This window comes from Gastrolobium bilobum, unplaced genomic scaffold (assembly GCF_033153095.1).
Source record: "Gastrolobium bilobum isolate Gb01-03AN ecotype WA unplaced genomic scaffold, APGP_CSIRO_Gbil_v1 utg70214, whole genome shotgun sequence".
Lineage (NCBI taxonomy): Eukaryota > Viridiplantae > Streptophyta > Magnoliopsida > Fabales > Fabaceae > Gastrolobium > Gastrolobium bilobum.
Window position 1 is genome coordinate 89,311 of NW_026895966.1, and position 13,700 is coordinate 103,010.

The window sequence follows — 13,700 nt, forward strand, 5'->3', positions numbered from 1 at the left end:
AGAAATACAGGCTTCAATAATTTTGGCCATATGACTGGGAATACCTGCTTCTACAAGGACGTTGCTCATGAAGTTCCAATTCAATCGATCATATGCTTTAGCAAGGTCAATCTTGATTGACATGTAAGCTTTCTTCTCCATGAGTCTGTTCATGGATTGAGTCATCTCTTGAGCTATAATGACATTATCATGTATAATTCTCCCCGGAACAAAGCTTGTCTGGAAAGGAGAAATGAGCTTGTTCATGATAGGCTACAATCGATTAACCATGATCTTGGTTATGGCCTTGTAGAAAACATTACAAAGAGCTATGGGTCTCAGTTGATCAACTTTCTCAGGCTTCTCCACTTTAGGACAGAGAACCAGAAGAGTTTCATTAATTCTCTGAATATCCTCGGGTCTATCCATTAGCATGCGAATATCAGAGGAAATCTTTTCAGCCAGAAACTCCCAATTGCACTGGTAGAAGGAAGCAGTGAAGCCATCAGGCCTGGGTGCCTTGTGGGGCCCCATTTGGAAGAAAGCTCTCTTGATCTCTTCTGAGCTCACAGGGAAATTCAGGTTCCTCACTTCAGTGGGATTCAGCTGGGGCCAATGGTTTGACGTATCTTTCCATAACCTGATGGGACAATCTTCTGAGAAAAGCTTTAGGTAGAAATTGGATACCATGTTTTTGATCTCAGTGTCCCTTTTTAACCAGATTCCAGCTTCACTTTTCAGAGCAAGGATTTTATTTTTCCTTCTCCTGTTAATAGCTACAGTGTGGTAGAATTTGGTATTTCTGTCCCTATCGCGAATCTAAGCTGTTCTAGATTTCTGGAACCAGAGTTGTTCCTCATAATCAAGTATAGCATCCAACTCTCGACGCAGATCAACCTCCAGATTGATCAGGTGCAGATTGAACCCGGATTTCAACGCTCTTTGAATGCCCCCAAGTCTACGCAGTAAAGAAGATTTCTTTCTGTGGATTACTCCAAAAGTATTCTTATTCTAATCACGCAGAATGGGGACCAGGCTATTTAAGTTAGTCACTGTGCAGTCATTGTTGTTCCAGTTATCAGCTAGAACTTGCTTGAAAGAAGCATGCTTCATCCAAGGAGAAAAGAATCGAAACGAACTCTCCTCCCACTTATTGGAATCTTTAAATAAGGCAATCAGGAAGGGGTTGTGATCCGACTGGATTTTAGGAATAACATGAACCACAACTTCCTCAAACTTCATTCTCCATTGGACATTGGCGACAGCCCTATCCAGCCGTTTGTACATTCTCTTAAGATGAGGGAATTTTGGCCCTTTCCAGGTGAAATGAGGGCCAACACTACCCAGATCAAGAAGCTGACAGTCATTAAGAATAAAAGTAAATTGGAAACATTTACCTAGATCCACCGGAGCTCCACCTCTCTTCTCTGCTGCCTCACTAATTTCGTTAAAATCCCCCGCAACCAGCCACAGAGCCTGATACTGGAGATTCAAATGCCTCAGATCGTCCCAAAGCTCTTTTCTTTTTTCACTTTTGGATTGGCATACACGACCGTGAAGATGAACAGAGGATGATCAGGGATAATGACTTCAACCAAAATAAATTGGGCTTTTTTTCCAACAACTTAACAGACACATTACCTTGATTCCAAAGGATCCATATACCACCCGCAAAACCAATTGCTTCTTCCACAATCGAATTTGTATACCCCAGGCTCCAGATCACTTTATTAGCACGCACACCACTAATTCGCGGTTCAAGGAAAACCACCAAGTCACTATTATAATTTTTGGAAAGAGTCCTCATAATACCTTTGAAACACTTTTTCGCCGCTCCACGGCAGTTCCATACTAGAACCTTCATTGGACAAGAGGAGATTGGGTAGTGGAAGGACAGGCTCCACTTCTCCCATTTTCCCCTCGCTCAGCGAGAGGTTGAATCGATCTGCCTCCCGAAGAGGGATTCGTTGGGCTGTTGCTCCTCGATCTATGGAAACCAATTTCCTTGCTCCCAGCGGTTCTCTGTTCTCCTTCCTCTCCATCTCGTGGTTACTCCGGTTACGATTTCCTCCGAGGTTGATTTGCATGCAGTCAATGGCACTATTGAGCGCAACTTCACTTTCCTCCTCAGACATATGTCTCATGAACTGGAGCGTATCTTGTTCCCTCTGTTTCTTACAGTCTGTATCTTCTAAAGTCTCTGATTCTTTCTCTCGCATAACACTACCCTTTGTTGCCACGTCAACTGGAGCACCGCGAAGTGGATTGGGCTTGACTTCTACACTTGTCTGTCTCCGTTAACCCTATTCCCCCTGCAGAAGACTGGGTCATACTGTTGGGCTTCGGATTGCACTGGCCCAATTTCTACCGAGGGATGGATTTGTGGGCTATTAACAGGCTGCTTCTCAGCTGGGCCATTAGCCTTCGGTTTGGGCTTAGTGGCTGCACCTTTTCCATGGTTGACTTGAGTAGGTAGCGTATGATTACCTGTTAGAGTACCTGCTTTTTTGTCGTTCTCCACCTGATTGGCCACTGCCATGGGGGATTTTGCGCTCAGACTGGCTGCAGACTGAACCACTAGCGCTGTCTGCTCCACAGCAGAAGCTAATGCCTCAAACCTAGAATAGGTGCTACCTACTTTGACCCTACCCTTCGTCCCTTCACTGATGTTAGCCCCCTTGTTAATATGAATCGTCGGGAGCTTGCTCTTCTCCTCCGTCTGGCCTGTGGTGGCGAGTTTTGGTTTTCGGCCCCTGTTTTGTCTCTAGACAACCATCCATTCACCGAAAGCTTCTCCCCTATTTACCTTAGATGAGGTTGTTTCCATTTGTTCCAGACTTTTCCTTTGAGGACTTTCCAACCCTTTGGTGTTATGAGTTTCAGTTGATGAGTTTCCACTACAAGAGTCTTGCCTATGGCCATAGCACCCGCATTTGAAGCAAACCAACTGTAAACCTTCATAGCCGACTTGAAAAGTCCTGCCCAACAGCTCTAACATAGGAATAAAAGTCTTCCTCAGGTCTACTTCTATGCAGATACGGGCAAATTTCCCTTTCTCTGTGCATTCTGAGTACTCTCTTACTCCTCCATCATACTTCCTGAGTGAGTTCTTGTCTATCTTTAAAGTCTTGCCAAGTAGGTTGCCTATCCTCCACAAATGGTGGGAGGTATAGAGTTCAAGTGGGAGACCCAGGATTCTCACCCATACTGCTAGTCGTTTCACTTGTTCGTCATACGGGTCAAACATTGGCCTCCATCGTTGAACCACCACATAGTGTCCCACTACCACCCAAGGTCTATCCTGCAGGACGTGTAAGTAGTCCCTCTCCTCCCTGAAATTAACTAGAATAAACCCATTATTCAGGTCTATTACCTCTATTCCACCTCCAAGACCCCACATTTTGGTTAGTCTATTCATTAGGAACCGGTTACTGATTCTTCTACCCAGCAGCTTTAGTATAAGGGCCTTTGCCCATCTTTTGCAGTCCTCCTTATGTTGTTGCTTGGAGATGTAGTACACAGGGCAGAAGGGGTTGGCTTGTTCCACCAGGGCTTCTTCCTCCATCAACCCGTCTTCTTCTTCCTCTCTCCTTTGGATGGTAGTCGAATCCTTATCATCATTGTGACCTCTATCTTCTTCTCCATTGAGTTGGAGAACTATATCTTTATATGACACAACACGTCTCCCGACACAAGGACTCCTTGGGATGGCATCAGCTGCTCTCCCTTCAGAGGTCTTAACTGTCGAAGGCTCTGGGCTCTCCTTAGCTTGGTTGGTCTCTCCCATGGTTGCATCTTCCCTTGTGACATCTTGTGTTTTTTCCACTCTTCTTTCCAGCAAGTCTTCCTCTTCTTTGCCTAGCACCTCTCGCTCTCGCTCCACACTCTCCACGAGATCCGATTCGGCCTTCAAATCTTGAGTCTAGTTATATTAACATCGACTTGTTTGATAAATGATATAAACAAATTATATTTATTCCTCTATAATATGTTTGGAGGAAAAAAGAAATAAATAAATTTTTATTTCAAAATAAAAGATTGAATATTTATTAAAACGGTAAGAGATAATTATTCTTGTCTACACAACTCAATTAATAAAATTATGAAACATGCAATAAAAGCGTATGATCAGTTCAAATGCTATAGTGTACTCATTTATTTTACTTTTCCTTTGTGCCCGTATGCTCTTTTATAAAAAAAAAAAAAAATTTAATGAGTCCTTAGTAAAATAAATAATATCAGACAATTACAATATTACATAAGAATTTTATATTTTTCTTCACACTTTTATAATAAAATACAATATATATATATATTTATTTATTTATTTATTTATTTTTTATTTTTTTTAAGAAAAACTCTGAATTATCCGTGTTTCCGTAGTCTATATCCATTTCCGCTTCCTAAATCCGACGATTCATACATATACATCACACTGGCACGCAGCGCTCATCGTTTGCTGTTTTGGCGGGAAACAGCATAGGGGGAAAGAGGGAAGGTGCGAAAGATGGCGAACAAGCTCATCAACCAGATGGGATTGACCAAATCGATCGCCAATATCTTCACTGCTCGCAACGTTATCACCGCCAAGGTAATCTAATTCCAATTTTTCCCCCTTTATTTTTTTCGCCTTAGATTCGGTTTTCATTTTTGCTCAAAAAATTTGCTATATCTGTTCAAATTTGAATCATTCACCTTTCCCATTGTCAATTTTCCTCGCCTATCATACGAAATCCTCATTGTTAATCACCATTCAGATCCTGATTTCCTCAACTTCGTCCGTTGAGTCGCTAATTCTTTATTTGTACCAGCTAACTAGCTACGGTCTTAGTTTTTCTTTAGAATAGAGGATCTGGAGTTCGTACCTCGATTCATTTGAGAGTAATGGTACATTTTTCTTATTTCTACTTTTATCTTTAAAAAAAATGAAATAAAATCGCAGGATGCATTGTCTCACACTGAATTTGAGTTGATGCAATTGTTGGACGTTGGGATGTCAGAAGTAACTTCTGCAATGGCACATATCAGTGAAGTCGTGTGTCCACCTTGTCAAACTGTATACATGCTCTTCTTTCTTTCCTTTTAGATTTTTTTTTTTTTTTCAAATTCAATTTTCAGAAATTACTGAATCTTGTGGTAATACTGTAAACAGGCGTTGCTTCTGATGGAGCAGCGAGTACGCAATGAGAGCTTGGCCGGTCATCTTCCCACGGGTTTGAAAGGATTGGATGAAGCCTTGTGTGGTGGTATACCATTTGGTGTTTTGACAGAGTTGGTTGGTCCAGCAGGAATTGGCAAAACACAGGTATATTGGTTTTTGTAACATTTGACATCTGAATTCGTACGAGGATGCGTTTCAGATTTGGATAATGGTAAAGTTTAAGAATATTTTTAGTCACCATTAATCAGGATGGGTGGATTTTATATCGCAGTTTTGCTTGAAGCTCTCACTACTGGCTTCATTGCCGGCAAATTGTGGAGGCTTAGATGGACGTGTGATATATATTGATGTTGAATCCAAATTTAGTTCAAGAAGGTAGTTGATGTACACGGGCATTGTGTTGCTGCTTTCAATCCCATGATATTATTTATTATTATATGTTTTGATTAAAAAAAAAAATTAAAGTATCTTCTGCTGGTGAGTTTACCATTTTCCCAGATTGATTGAGATTGGAATAAAGAGTTTCCCTGAAATATTTCACAGGAAGGGAATGGCACAGGAGGTATGCAGGTTATTTTTCTTTTCTTATCTTTTGTCAGGGTTTTCTATCCCATTTGAACTTGACAATGTCTAGGAACTTGATGAGAATTATCTTTTACTTGAAATATTGCAGATGGCTGGTAGAATCCTGGTTTTGCATCCTACATCACTTTCTGAATTTGCTGAGAGGTGTGAATTTCCATGCAACTTGATTGTAGTTATTCTCAGCAAGGCAGATAGATATATAAGAACTATAAGAGAAGTAGATACCCTATTAATAGGTTCAAGGATGAGAGCTACTGATGTTTGTTCATGTACAGTGAAACCTGAGCAGTCGTAAAGAGACAATACAATAGTTTGTATAAAACTTTGATCTCTAGAGTCTAGAGGATTGTCATAAAAAAATTTAAACTTTAATTTAGAAGGACATAGCAACAATAATGCAACCAAAACGTGATAAGTAAATAGTTTTGATTAGCCAAAAAAAAGAAAGATTGATTTGTTTTTATATGAATTCAATTGTTATTAATTATTGTAGGTTATTGTAAGGTTATTTATTTCTTTTAGCCTAAATCTCATTCAGAAGGGCATAGTGTATCATGATTTGCCTTCCGAACGAACTAGAATGCTACTAGATGGGTTTAGTTAAAGTCATTCTGTTCTTTTGTTCTTATATCTGTTTTCGTCCTCTTTCCAAGTTGAAACCGGTTGCTGATACATCATACCTACTCTGTCAAGACCACCTTTTTGTCTCAGTTCTGATAGAAATGCATGTTAACCGAAAATAACATACTATTATTAACATCTTTAATTTGAAAGTCTCTTAAAAGAACAGTATCAGTGACGGGGAATTTTGTGAGCAAAGCTGATCTCTAGTTTAGAAGTAGCCTAGATATGCCAATTGGGTTTTTGTTAGTCTTAAAGTCTGTTCCTGATTCATGATACTCTTTACTAATCTACTAATTTTTTGTGTCAAACTTGCTACTTAATACATGCAACAGATTACGCAAATTGGAGCTGTGATAGCTCCTATTTTATTCTGCCTTTTCTTTCTAAGTTTCTAAAAGATAACTGAAACTGTTCAATGTACTAAATGATGTGTTAACACTATCAGTTTGTACCAGATCAAAGTATCACTCCTCCAGCAACAAGTAAAGTTGCTCATCATTGATAGCATGGCTGCTCTAGTTTTAGGGTGAGCTTAACTTTTGGGCAATGATCGTGAATACTCTAGTCAACGGAGCTCTCTTCAAATGCCCATCGAAATTGTAATTATTGATTACATCCTCCTATTCATGAATGTTTCTCATGCATAGAAACTGGTCAATTTTTTCTATTCAGTGAGTATGATTGTGGGGCTTCTAGACAACAAGCATTGGGCTGGCATGTATCTTTTATCAAGTAAGAATCATACCGTTTTTACTGTTACATTTGTGAGATTCTTGCGAAGAGGGACTACAGGTTTCTTCCTTGAGCGGTTCTGATTTTGAACGTGTCTAGGTCTCTTGCTGAATTCTCACGAATTCCAATTGTACTGACAAATCAAGTAAGATCTCAAATTGGTGATGAATCTCTCATGTATTCCTTTCAAGGTATGATGAACAAATTATATTTAGCAAAACTTTAAACTAGTAGATTAACATCTTATTGTATTTGTTAAGCAGCACAGGGGCGCTGTATAAAAGAAGATAATCCTGCTACATATGATTCTCGTCTTGTTGCTGCTTTGGGAATTAACTGGGCTCATGCTGTGACCATCCGTCTTGTACTTGAATCCAAATCAGGTTGATTAGTTTGCAGTGATTGTGCCCTCTTCATATTAAAATGTATTTTTCTGTAACAAATGTTTGTATAGATGCCACCTGGACTTAACTCAAATTGCTGGAGTGGATGGGATTTGGGTAGAGGTTGTATCTTATGACTTCCAAGATACCAAGTATCTGTTACGTAATAACAAGTTCTATTGTGCTTGGAGTCTTCCACCTCGTTATCTGTTTGAACCATAAGAAGAGAAAAGTCAGAAATTAATACCAATTATTAATAATCTGTCATTCTGTTAGTAAAATAAGAATTTTATGTGGATGAGTTTTATTAAATGTCGCCATTGTTAGTTAAAATTCTGATAAGTTTTCGCCAAAATTGGTAAGAGATTCGAGTTGAAAAATATTATGGTCAGCTGAAATTTTAGCAATTACTAACGAGAGTCTGAATAATTGTGATAAGTAACACTGACCTTATATCCAATTTTATAATAATAATTTAGGTGTGTCTGAATTATCTTATTTTGTGTTCCAAATAGCTGATAACCTAAATCTTACTAAAATAGTTTTTGGAAAAAAAAAGAAGAAGAAGAAGAAAGAAAAGCTGTTTTCCTGAAAATTAATCAAAACCAAACATACACTAGTTGTCTAGGTAAAGTACTAGTACTACACTCCAACTAGTAAAAGGCCAACCTAAATAAACTCAGGACTTACTAACACAATATAAGTAATAGAAGTATTTAACTTAGCTCAATAATACTATTTAACATAGTATCCCTAATATTCTAATAAGTTCCAATATGTCAACCACCATTTAGTTATTGTAATACATGATTATGTTTGTATCACAAATTTGAATTTCAGAAGTTCAATTTCTCGCAGGTCAAAGGTTTATCAAGTTAGCAAAATCTCCCGTATCACCCCCTCTGGCTTTCCCTTTTAACATAACTTCATCCGGGATGGTTCTGCTGGATGATGATGGGATAGAGATGAAGGGTTCAGAAATAAACACTATTCACTGCCAAGGTTTGTCATTGAGCTTTCTTGCTGTTAACCTATGATGCACGGGCACGGGCACGGGCACGGGCACGGGCACGGGCACGGGCACGGGCACGGGCACGGGCACGGGCACGGACACGGACACGAACACTGACACGAGACACGACACGCCGACACGTTAATTCTAAAAAATGGCATATTTCGACACGTTGGGACACATTTTGATATTAAATAATATTTTTAATATATATAATATAATTTATATTTAATACATATAACATTCTATAATAAGTCATATAACCAATCAAATATTCAAATTTTATAACATAAATATATAAAAAAATAAAAAATAGTACTTTGTTAATTTTTCATGTCAAATTTCATAATAGAAAAAAATTGATTTATACATGATTTTTTTTATTTTTAGTTAATAAAATAAAATTAAGACTAAAAATAAAAATGTGTCGGAGCGTGTCGGAATGTTGACCACGTGTCAAAAAAAATTGACCGCGTATTGGAAAAACGTGTCGGAAAATTGATCACGTGTGTCAAAATGTTAACCGCATGTCGGAACGTGTCGGTGTCCGATACGCATTATTTTTGAAAAAATGGCGTGTCCGGGTATCTGAGCTGTTAACTCTACTGAATACATTTCAAGTGAGTACCAAAAATACTTGGAAAGTTAAAGCCGTGGCATCTATAGTGGATGACATCTGCGATTTCTTGTTCTCTCTTTTTATATAAGCATGATTGCCATGGAAAAAAGTTCTTGTCCAGGTGGAAATTTTATGGATTAAATGTTTCATACATGAGGTCTAGATTGCCTTCTTGCATGAGTAAATAAAATATGGGTAGGGGTTCACTTACACGAAGTCTTGGAATACTTAAAACTCTTTCATAACTTTTTATGAATCTTTAATTTTATCAATCCAATTGTTGGATTGAAACTTCTTATGAAGTAGATCAAGTCTACAAAATTTCGCAACATTAAAAAATCAATTGATACTTCATTGCACCACATTATTTTAACAAATAATATGATATTTAAAATATAAGTATATATCTACACTTATATTACATGCTTATGCATGTCCAAATTATCTAGCTAGATCATCAAGATAATATCATATAATTCAATAGTTGGATTGGTTAATTCTGCATTTTATAAAAAGATATTAGATAGTGTAAGTGCCTAATACTGACACCTGGTGTAAATGGATCTCCTCCCATAAAATATTACTGTCCAAAGCATTACTGAGAAATATGCAATTTTATGTTTTTTTCCTAGGGTTTCCTTTGTCCTTTGTTTGTTTTAACATATTAAAGCTCAAATCCTGACTTACCAAATTTAAGTTTCATGAAAAATATGCAGGCCAAAATCCTTTGTTTAATTTTGAAGGGGTATGACTCCAATGATCTGTATACTATCCATTTATCCTTGTTCATATCTGTCCAGTGAAGGGAGATAAGTTGGGAACACCATTTTAGCAATCCGTTTTCTTTCATTCTGACGGTTGTTTAGTTAATGTTAAATTCTTTCTTGGGATGTATATATTATTTTTCTAGGCTTTCATACTTGAGCAGGAGCTTCCATATTTATTTTTCCCTGTAGTATAACCTATAAATTAGGTGGTTCTGTTGATTTATGACATATTTTTCCACATCTATTTTCTTTATTGTTGTCATGAGATTATTTATATTAGTTGAGAAACTGAAGTCTCATGTGTCCTGAGGCTACAGTGACGGGAACATGAAATGTGGTTAAATTTTATCAGATGATCTAGATCCTTATATTTAGTTGTGGACAGTTGCAGGTATCCAGCACTGACATTATCACCACTAACAGCTTTGTGCCTTTTCTTTGTGCGATATAGGATAGATCTGTTTTTTTCAACTTGGCTTCTACTTTAGGTCACCATCTTGTATCACCTAGTTTGATGGCCGGGTTGTCTAGGGAGTAGGGACTTTATTATGAATTGTGAAAATTATGCAACAGACATCTGCGTAAATTTTTTAGTACATACATCTGCGTAAATCTTAACTATGGATGTAGGACACTATATAGTTTGAAAACGTTGACAATGGTCTAGCGTATACCTTGCTACAATTCTTAACGACATGAAAGGCCTAGATGTTGAGTATCATAGAATACAACTTCATGTATGGAGAGGTACAAAGGTTTTTCTTTCTTTTTGAGTGTGTAGGTTGCTTGAATTTATGTAGACTCGTAAAATATTAAATTAATAAAACAAATGAACTATATCTTCTTATCATATAGTATTGTGACCATATTTGGAGCTCGGTTTGTTTGATGATTTTGAAGGAATGCCTACAAGTTTCAAGACTTCAGGTATCAATTTTGATTCTGCTTAAATTTGGATATGGTAGATTTTTATTTTTCCATTTAATGTAGATATCGCTGAACTAGAAATTCCTATGTAGTGCTTGAGAACTAAGCAGGTGGAGGTGAGAGCATGTGTTTGAATCTCCCCAGTATCATTTTTGAGAGAGGTTTAAAGCTTTAATCCTGGACCCGCCCCGAATCGGATTAGTTGCGAAGCAATGAACCGATTGGAATATTTCCAAAAAAGAAAAGAAATTCCTATGTATAAAGTGAAGGTAGCAAAATCTTTTAGTATCAGCCAGTTTTTAGACAGATGAAAGAGATTAGAATACTTCCCTTTCAGCACCTTGCAAGTCTCTCGTAGTCACCATCACATCAAACAAATCTTACCCTAGGGCCCCAATGCTCTGAATCAAGGATGGTTTTTTTCTCATCGCCTGTGTCGTTTGAAGAGATCTATATGGGCATATCATAGCTGTTGAATTACGTGCCTAGAATTTATTTCTGAGTTCCATTTGACCTTATCTAAACAAGGACTTTGCATAAATTGGCTATCCATGTAATTTTAGGGAATAATGCTGAAAGATTAAATGGTGGTTGATCTGTCAAGTTAACATGGACTCCTACGGGTGCCTTGTTTAAGAGTAGCTCAAAATGAAATAAAATGTTATTTACAAAAAAAAAAAGTTGATTGTAAGCCGCTCGTTTTTATTTTTGTTTGTTTTTTTGTTTGTTTCAGAAGTGCAGCTTCTCTATAAACCTTCCATGTCAAGTAGTATATTCTATCTATAATAAATAGATAGTCGCAGTTGAAAACATGGATGTGAAGTTTGTCCAACATTAGAGATGAGATGAGATCAGAGTTAAGTTAGTGAATTATTATTATTATTATTATTTTTGGTGTGGAACATATCGCAATTCATACTTATGGAGGGCTGGGGGTTATAATGCCACATAAAAAAGGGAGGGGGAGTGGATATCTAGGGATCATATATCCAACCATTTTACTAAAATTAAAGGCATGAAGGGGTTCTAATATGAAAGCAACTCAAACAAAAATACAAAATATGGACCTACGTTATGTCAAGTTCATAGACTTGTATGAGTTATTTATTATAATAAAAATTTCTCTCTTTTTTATAACCATTTTACTAAAATTAATGGTATGAAGTGCCGCCGAAGAGGTTCTAATATGAAAGCAACTCAAAAAAAAAATACAAAATATGGACCTACATTATGTCAAGTTCAAGACTTGTATGAGTTATTTATTATAATACAGATTTCTCTTTTTTATAACACAACCGTCTGATATCCTAGTGATTAGAATGCATTTATCTTGGTTCGCCGAGATGTGAGTTCGGGTTCCGACTTTGGGATCCAATCAATAAGAAGATCGTGAGAAGCCGAGATGTGATCTTTCATGAGCATGAGAACATTCATGACATCTCGAAGCCCAAAGTCCGGGTTACTGTCAGATATGAAGAACCCGTCCCTCCTGTCCGAGCTGAAGCAGGGGGAGAAAATCAAGAGAATGAAGAAATTGATGATCAGCAACAAGCTGATGATGACCAAGACACTGAGGTTCGAGTTGATGATGAGATCCGGGATGAAAATGATGAACCGGGTTCTCAAGCTGAAGAACAGCCGAGGTATCCAACTCGAGAAAGAAGACCCTCTACAAGGTACCCATATGATGAATACACCGTTGTTGCTGAAGACGGTGAGCCTCAGAGTTATGATGAGGATGTGACGAGCTCAGAGAAAGAAGAATGAGAAAAGGCTATGCAAGATGAGATGAAGTCTCTGCACGAGAATCAAACTTATGAGCTGACTGAGTTGCCAAAAGGAAGACGAGCTCTGAAGAATAAATGGGTCTACAAGATTAAGAATGAAGAGAACGGGCAAAAGCCGAGGTACAAAGCCCGGATTGTGGTGAAAGGCTGCAATCAGAGGAAAGGAGTAGATTTAGAGGAGATTTTTTCTCCTGTGGTGAAAATGACCTCGGTCCGAACCGTGTTAGCCATGGCGGCTTCAATGGACCTCGAGGTAGAACAAATGGACGTGAAGACGGCATTTCTTCACGGTGACTTAGAAGAAGAAATATATATGAAGCAACCTGAAGGATTCCAAGCTCCAGACCAAGAAGACTTGGTATGTCGTTTGAAAAAGAACCTCTATGGCTTGAAGCAAGCATCTCGGCAGTGGTACAAGAAGTTTGAATCATTCATGAATGATCATAAGTTTGAAAAGACAGATGCCGACCACTGCGTATTTGTGAAGAGGTATGAGGCCGGAGATTTTCTGATTTTGTTGTTATATGTTGACGACATGCTTATTGTAGGGAAAGATAAATCGAGGATAACCGCCCTGAAAAGTGCGTTGAGCTCGTCCTTCGCAATGAAGGACCTCGGCCCTGCAAAGCAGATACTCGGAATCAAGATTATCCGAGATAGACAGAAGAAGCTACTATGGCTGAGTCAAGAGAAATATATTGAGAAGATTTTGAAGAGATTCAGCATGGACAAAGGCAGAACAGTGAGCACCCCCTTAGCCGGACACATAAAGCTGAACCTAAAGCAATGTCCGAGATTTGATGAAGACAAAGATGAGATGATGAAGGTCCCTTACCAATCCGCCGTCGGAAGCTTGATGTATGCAATGGTTTGCACTAGACCCGACTTGGCGTATGCTGTTGGAATGATAAGCCGGTATTTGTCAAACTCCGGCAAAGAGCACTGGGAAGCAGTGAAGTGGATTTTCAAGTACCTCCGAGGTACGACCGACTTATGTCTCCGATTTGGAGAAGGCAAAGCCGAGTTGCAAGGCTACTCGGATTCTGATTTAGGGGGAGACGCCGACTCGAGGAAGTCGACTACAGGATATTTGATGAGATTTGCCGGAGGAGCTGTCTCTTGGC

The 13,700-nt window shown here is 38.2% G+C and overlaps 1 protein-coding gene across 1 annotated transcript; it reads left to right on the forward strand.

The window, feature by feature from the left end:
* Window positions 1-4,430: 4,430 nt before the first annotated feature.
* LOC133297012 (DNA repair protein RAD51 homolog 2) lies at window positions 4,431-10,020 on the forward strand. The gene is made up of 12 exons (XM_061496059.1): window positions 4,431-4,570; window positions 4,922-5,035; window positions 5,132-5,284; window positions 5,412-5,515; window positions 5,639-5,702; window positions 5,814-5,869; window positions 6,795-6,875; window positions 7,022-7,081; window positions 7,181-7,272; window positions 7,345-7,464; window positions 8,323-8,466; window positions 9,812-10,020. The coding sequence occupies exons 1-12, from the start codon at window positions 4,487-4,489 to the stop codon at window positions 9,844-9,846; spliced, it is 1,107 nt and encodes a 368-aa protein (XP_061352043.1). The 5' UTR covers window positions 4,431-4,486; the 3' UTR covers window positions 9,847-10,020.
* Window positions 10,021-13,700: the final 3,680 nt, after the last annotated feature.

Coding starts and splice junctions, on each gene's coding strand:
- LOC133297012 (XM_061496059.1), top strand. CDS start 4,487: ATGGCGAACAAGCTCATCAACCAGATGGGATTGACCAAATCGATCGCC. Junction 5,285..5,411: donor CAGGAATTGGCAAAACACAG/GTATATTGGTTT, acceptor TTTATATCGCAG/TTTTGCTTGAAGCTCTCACT. Junction 5,703..5,813: donor GGAAGGGAATGGCACAGGAG/GTATGCAGGTTA, acceptor GAAATATTGCAG/ATGGCTGGTAGAATCCTGGT.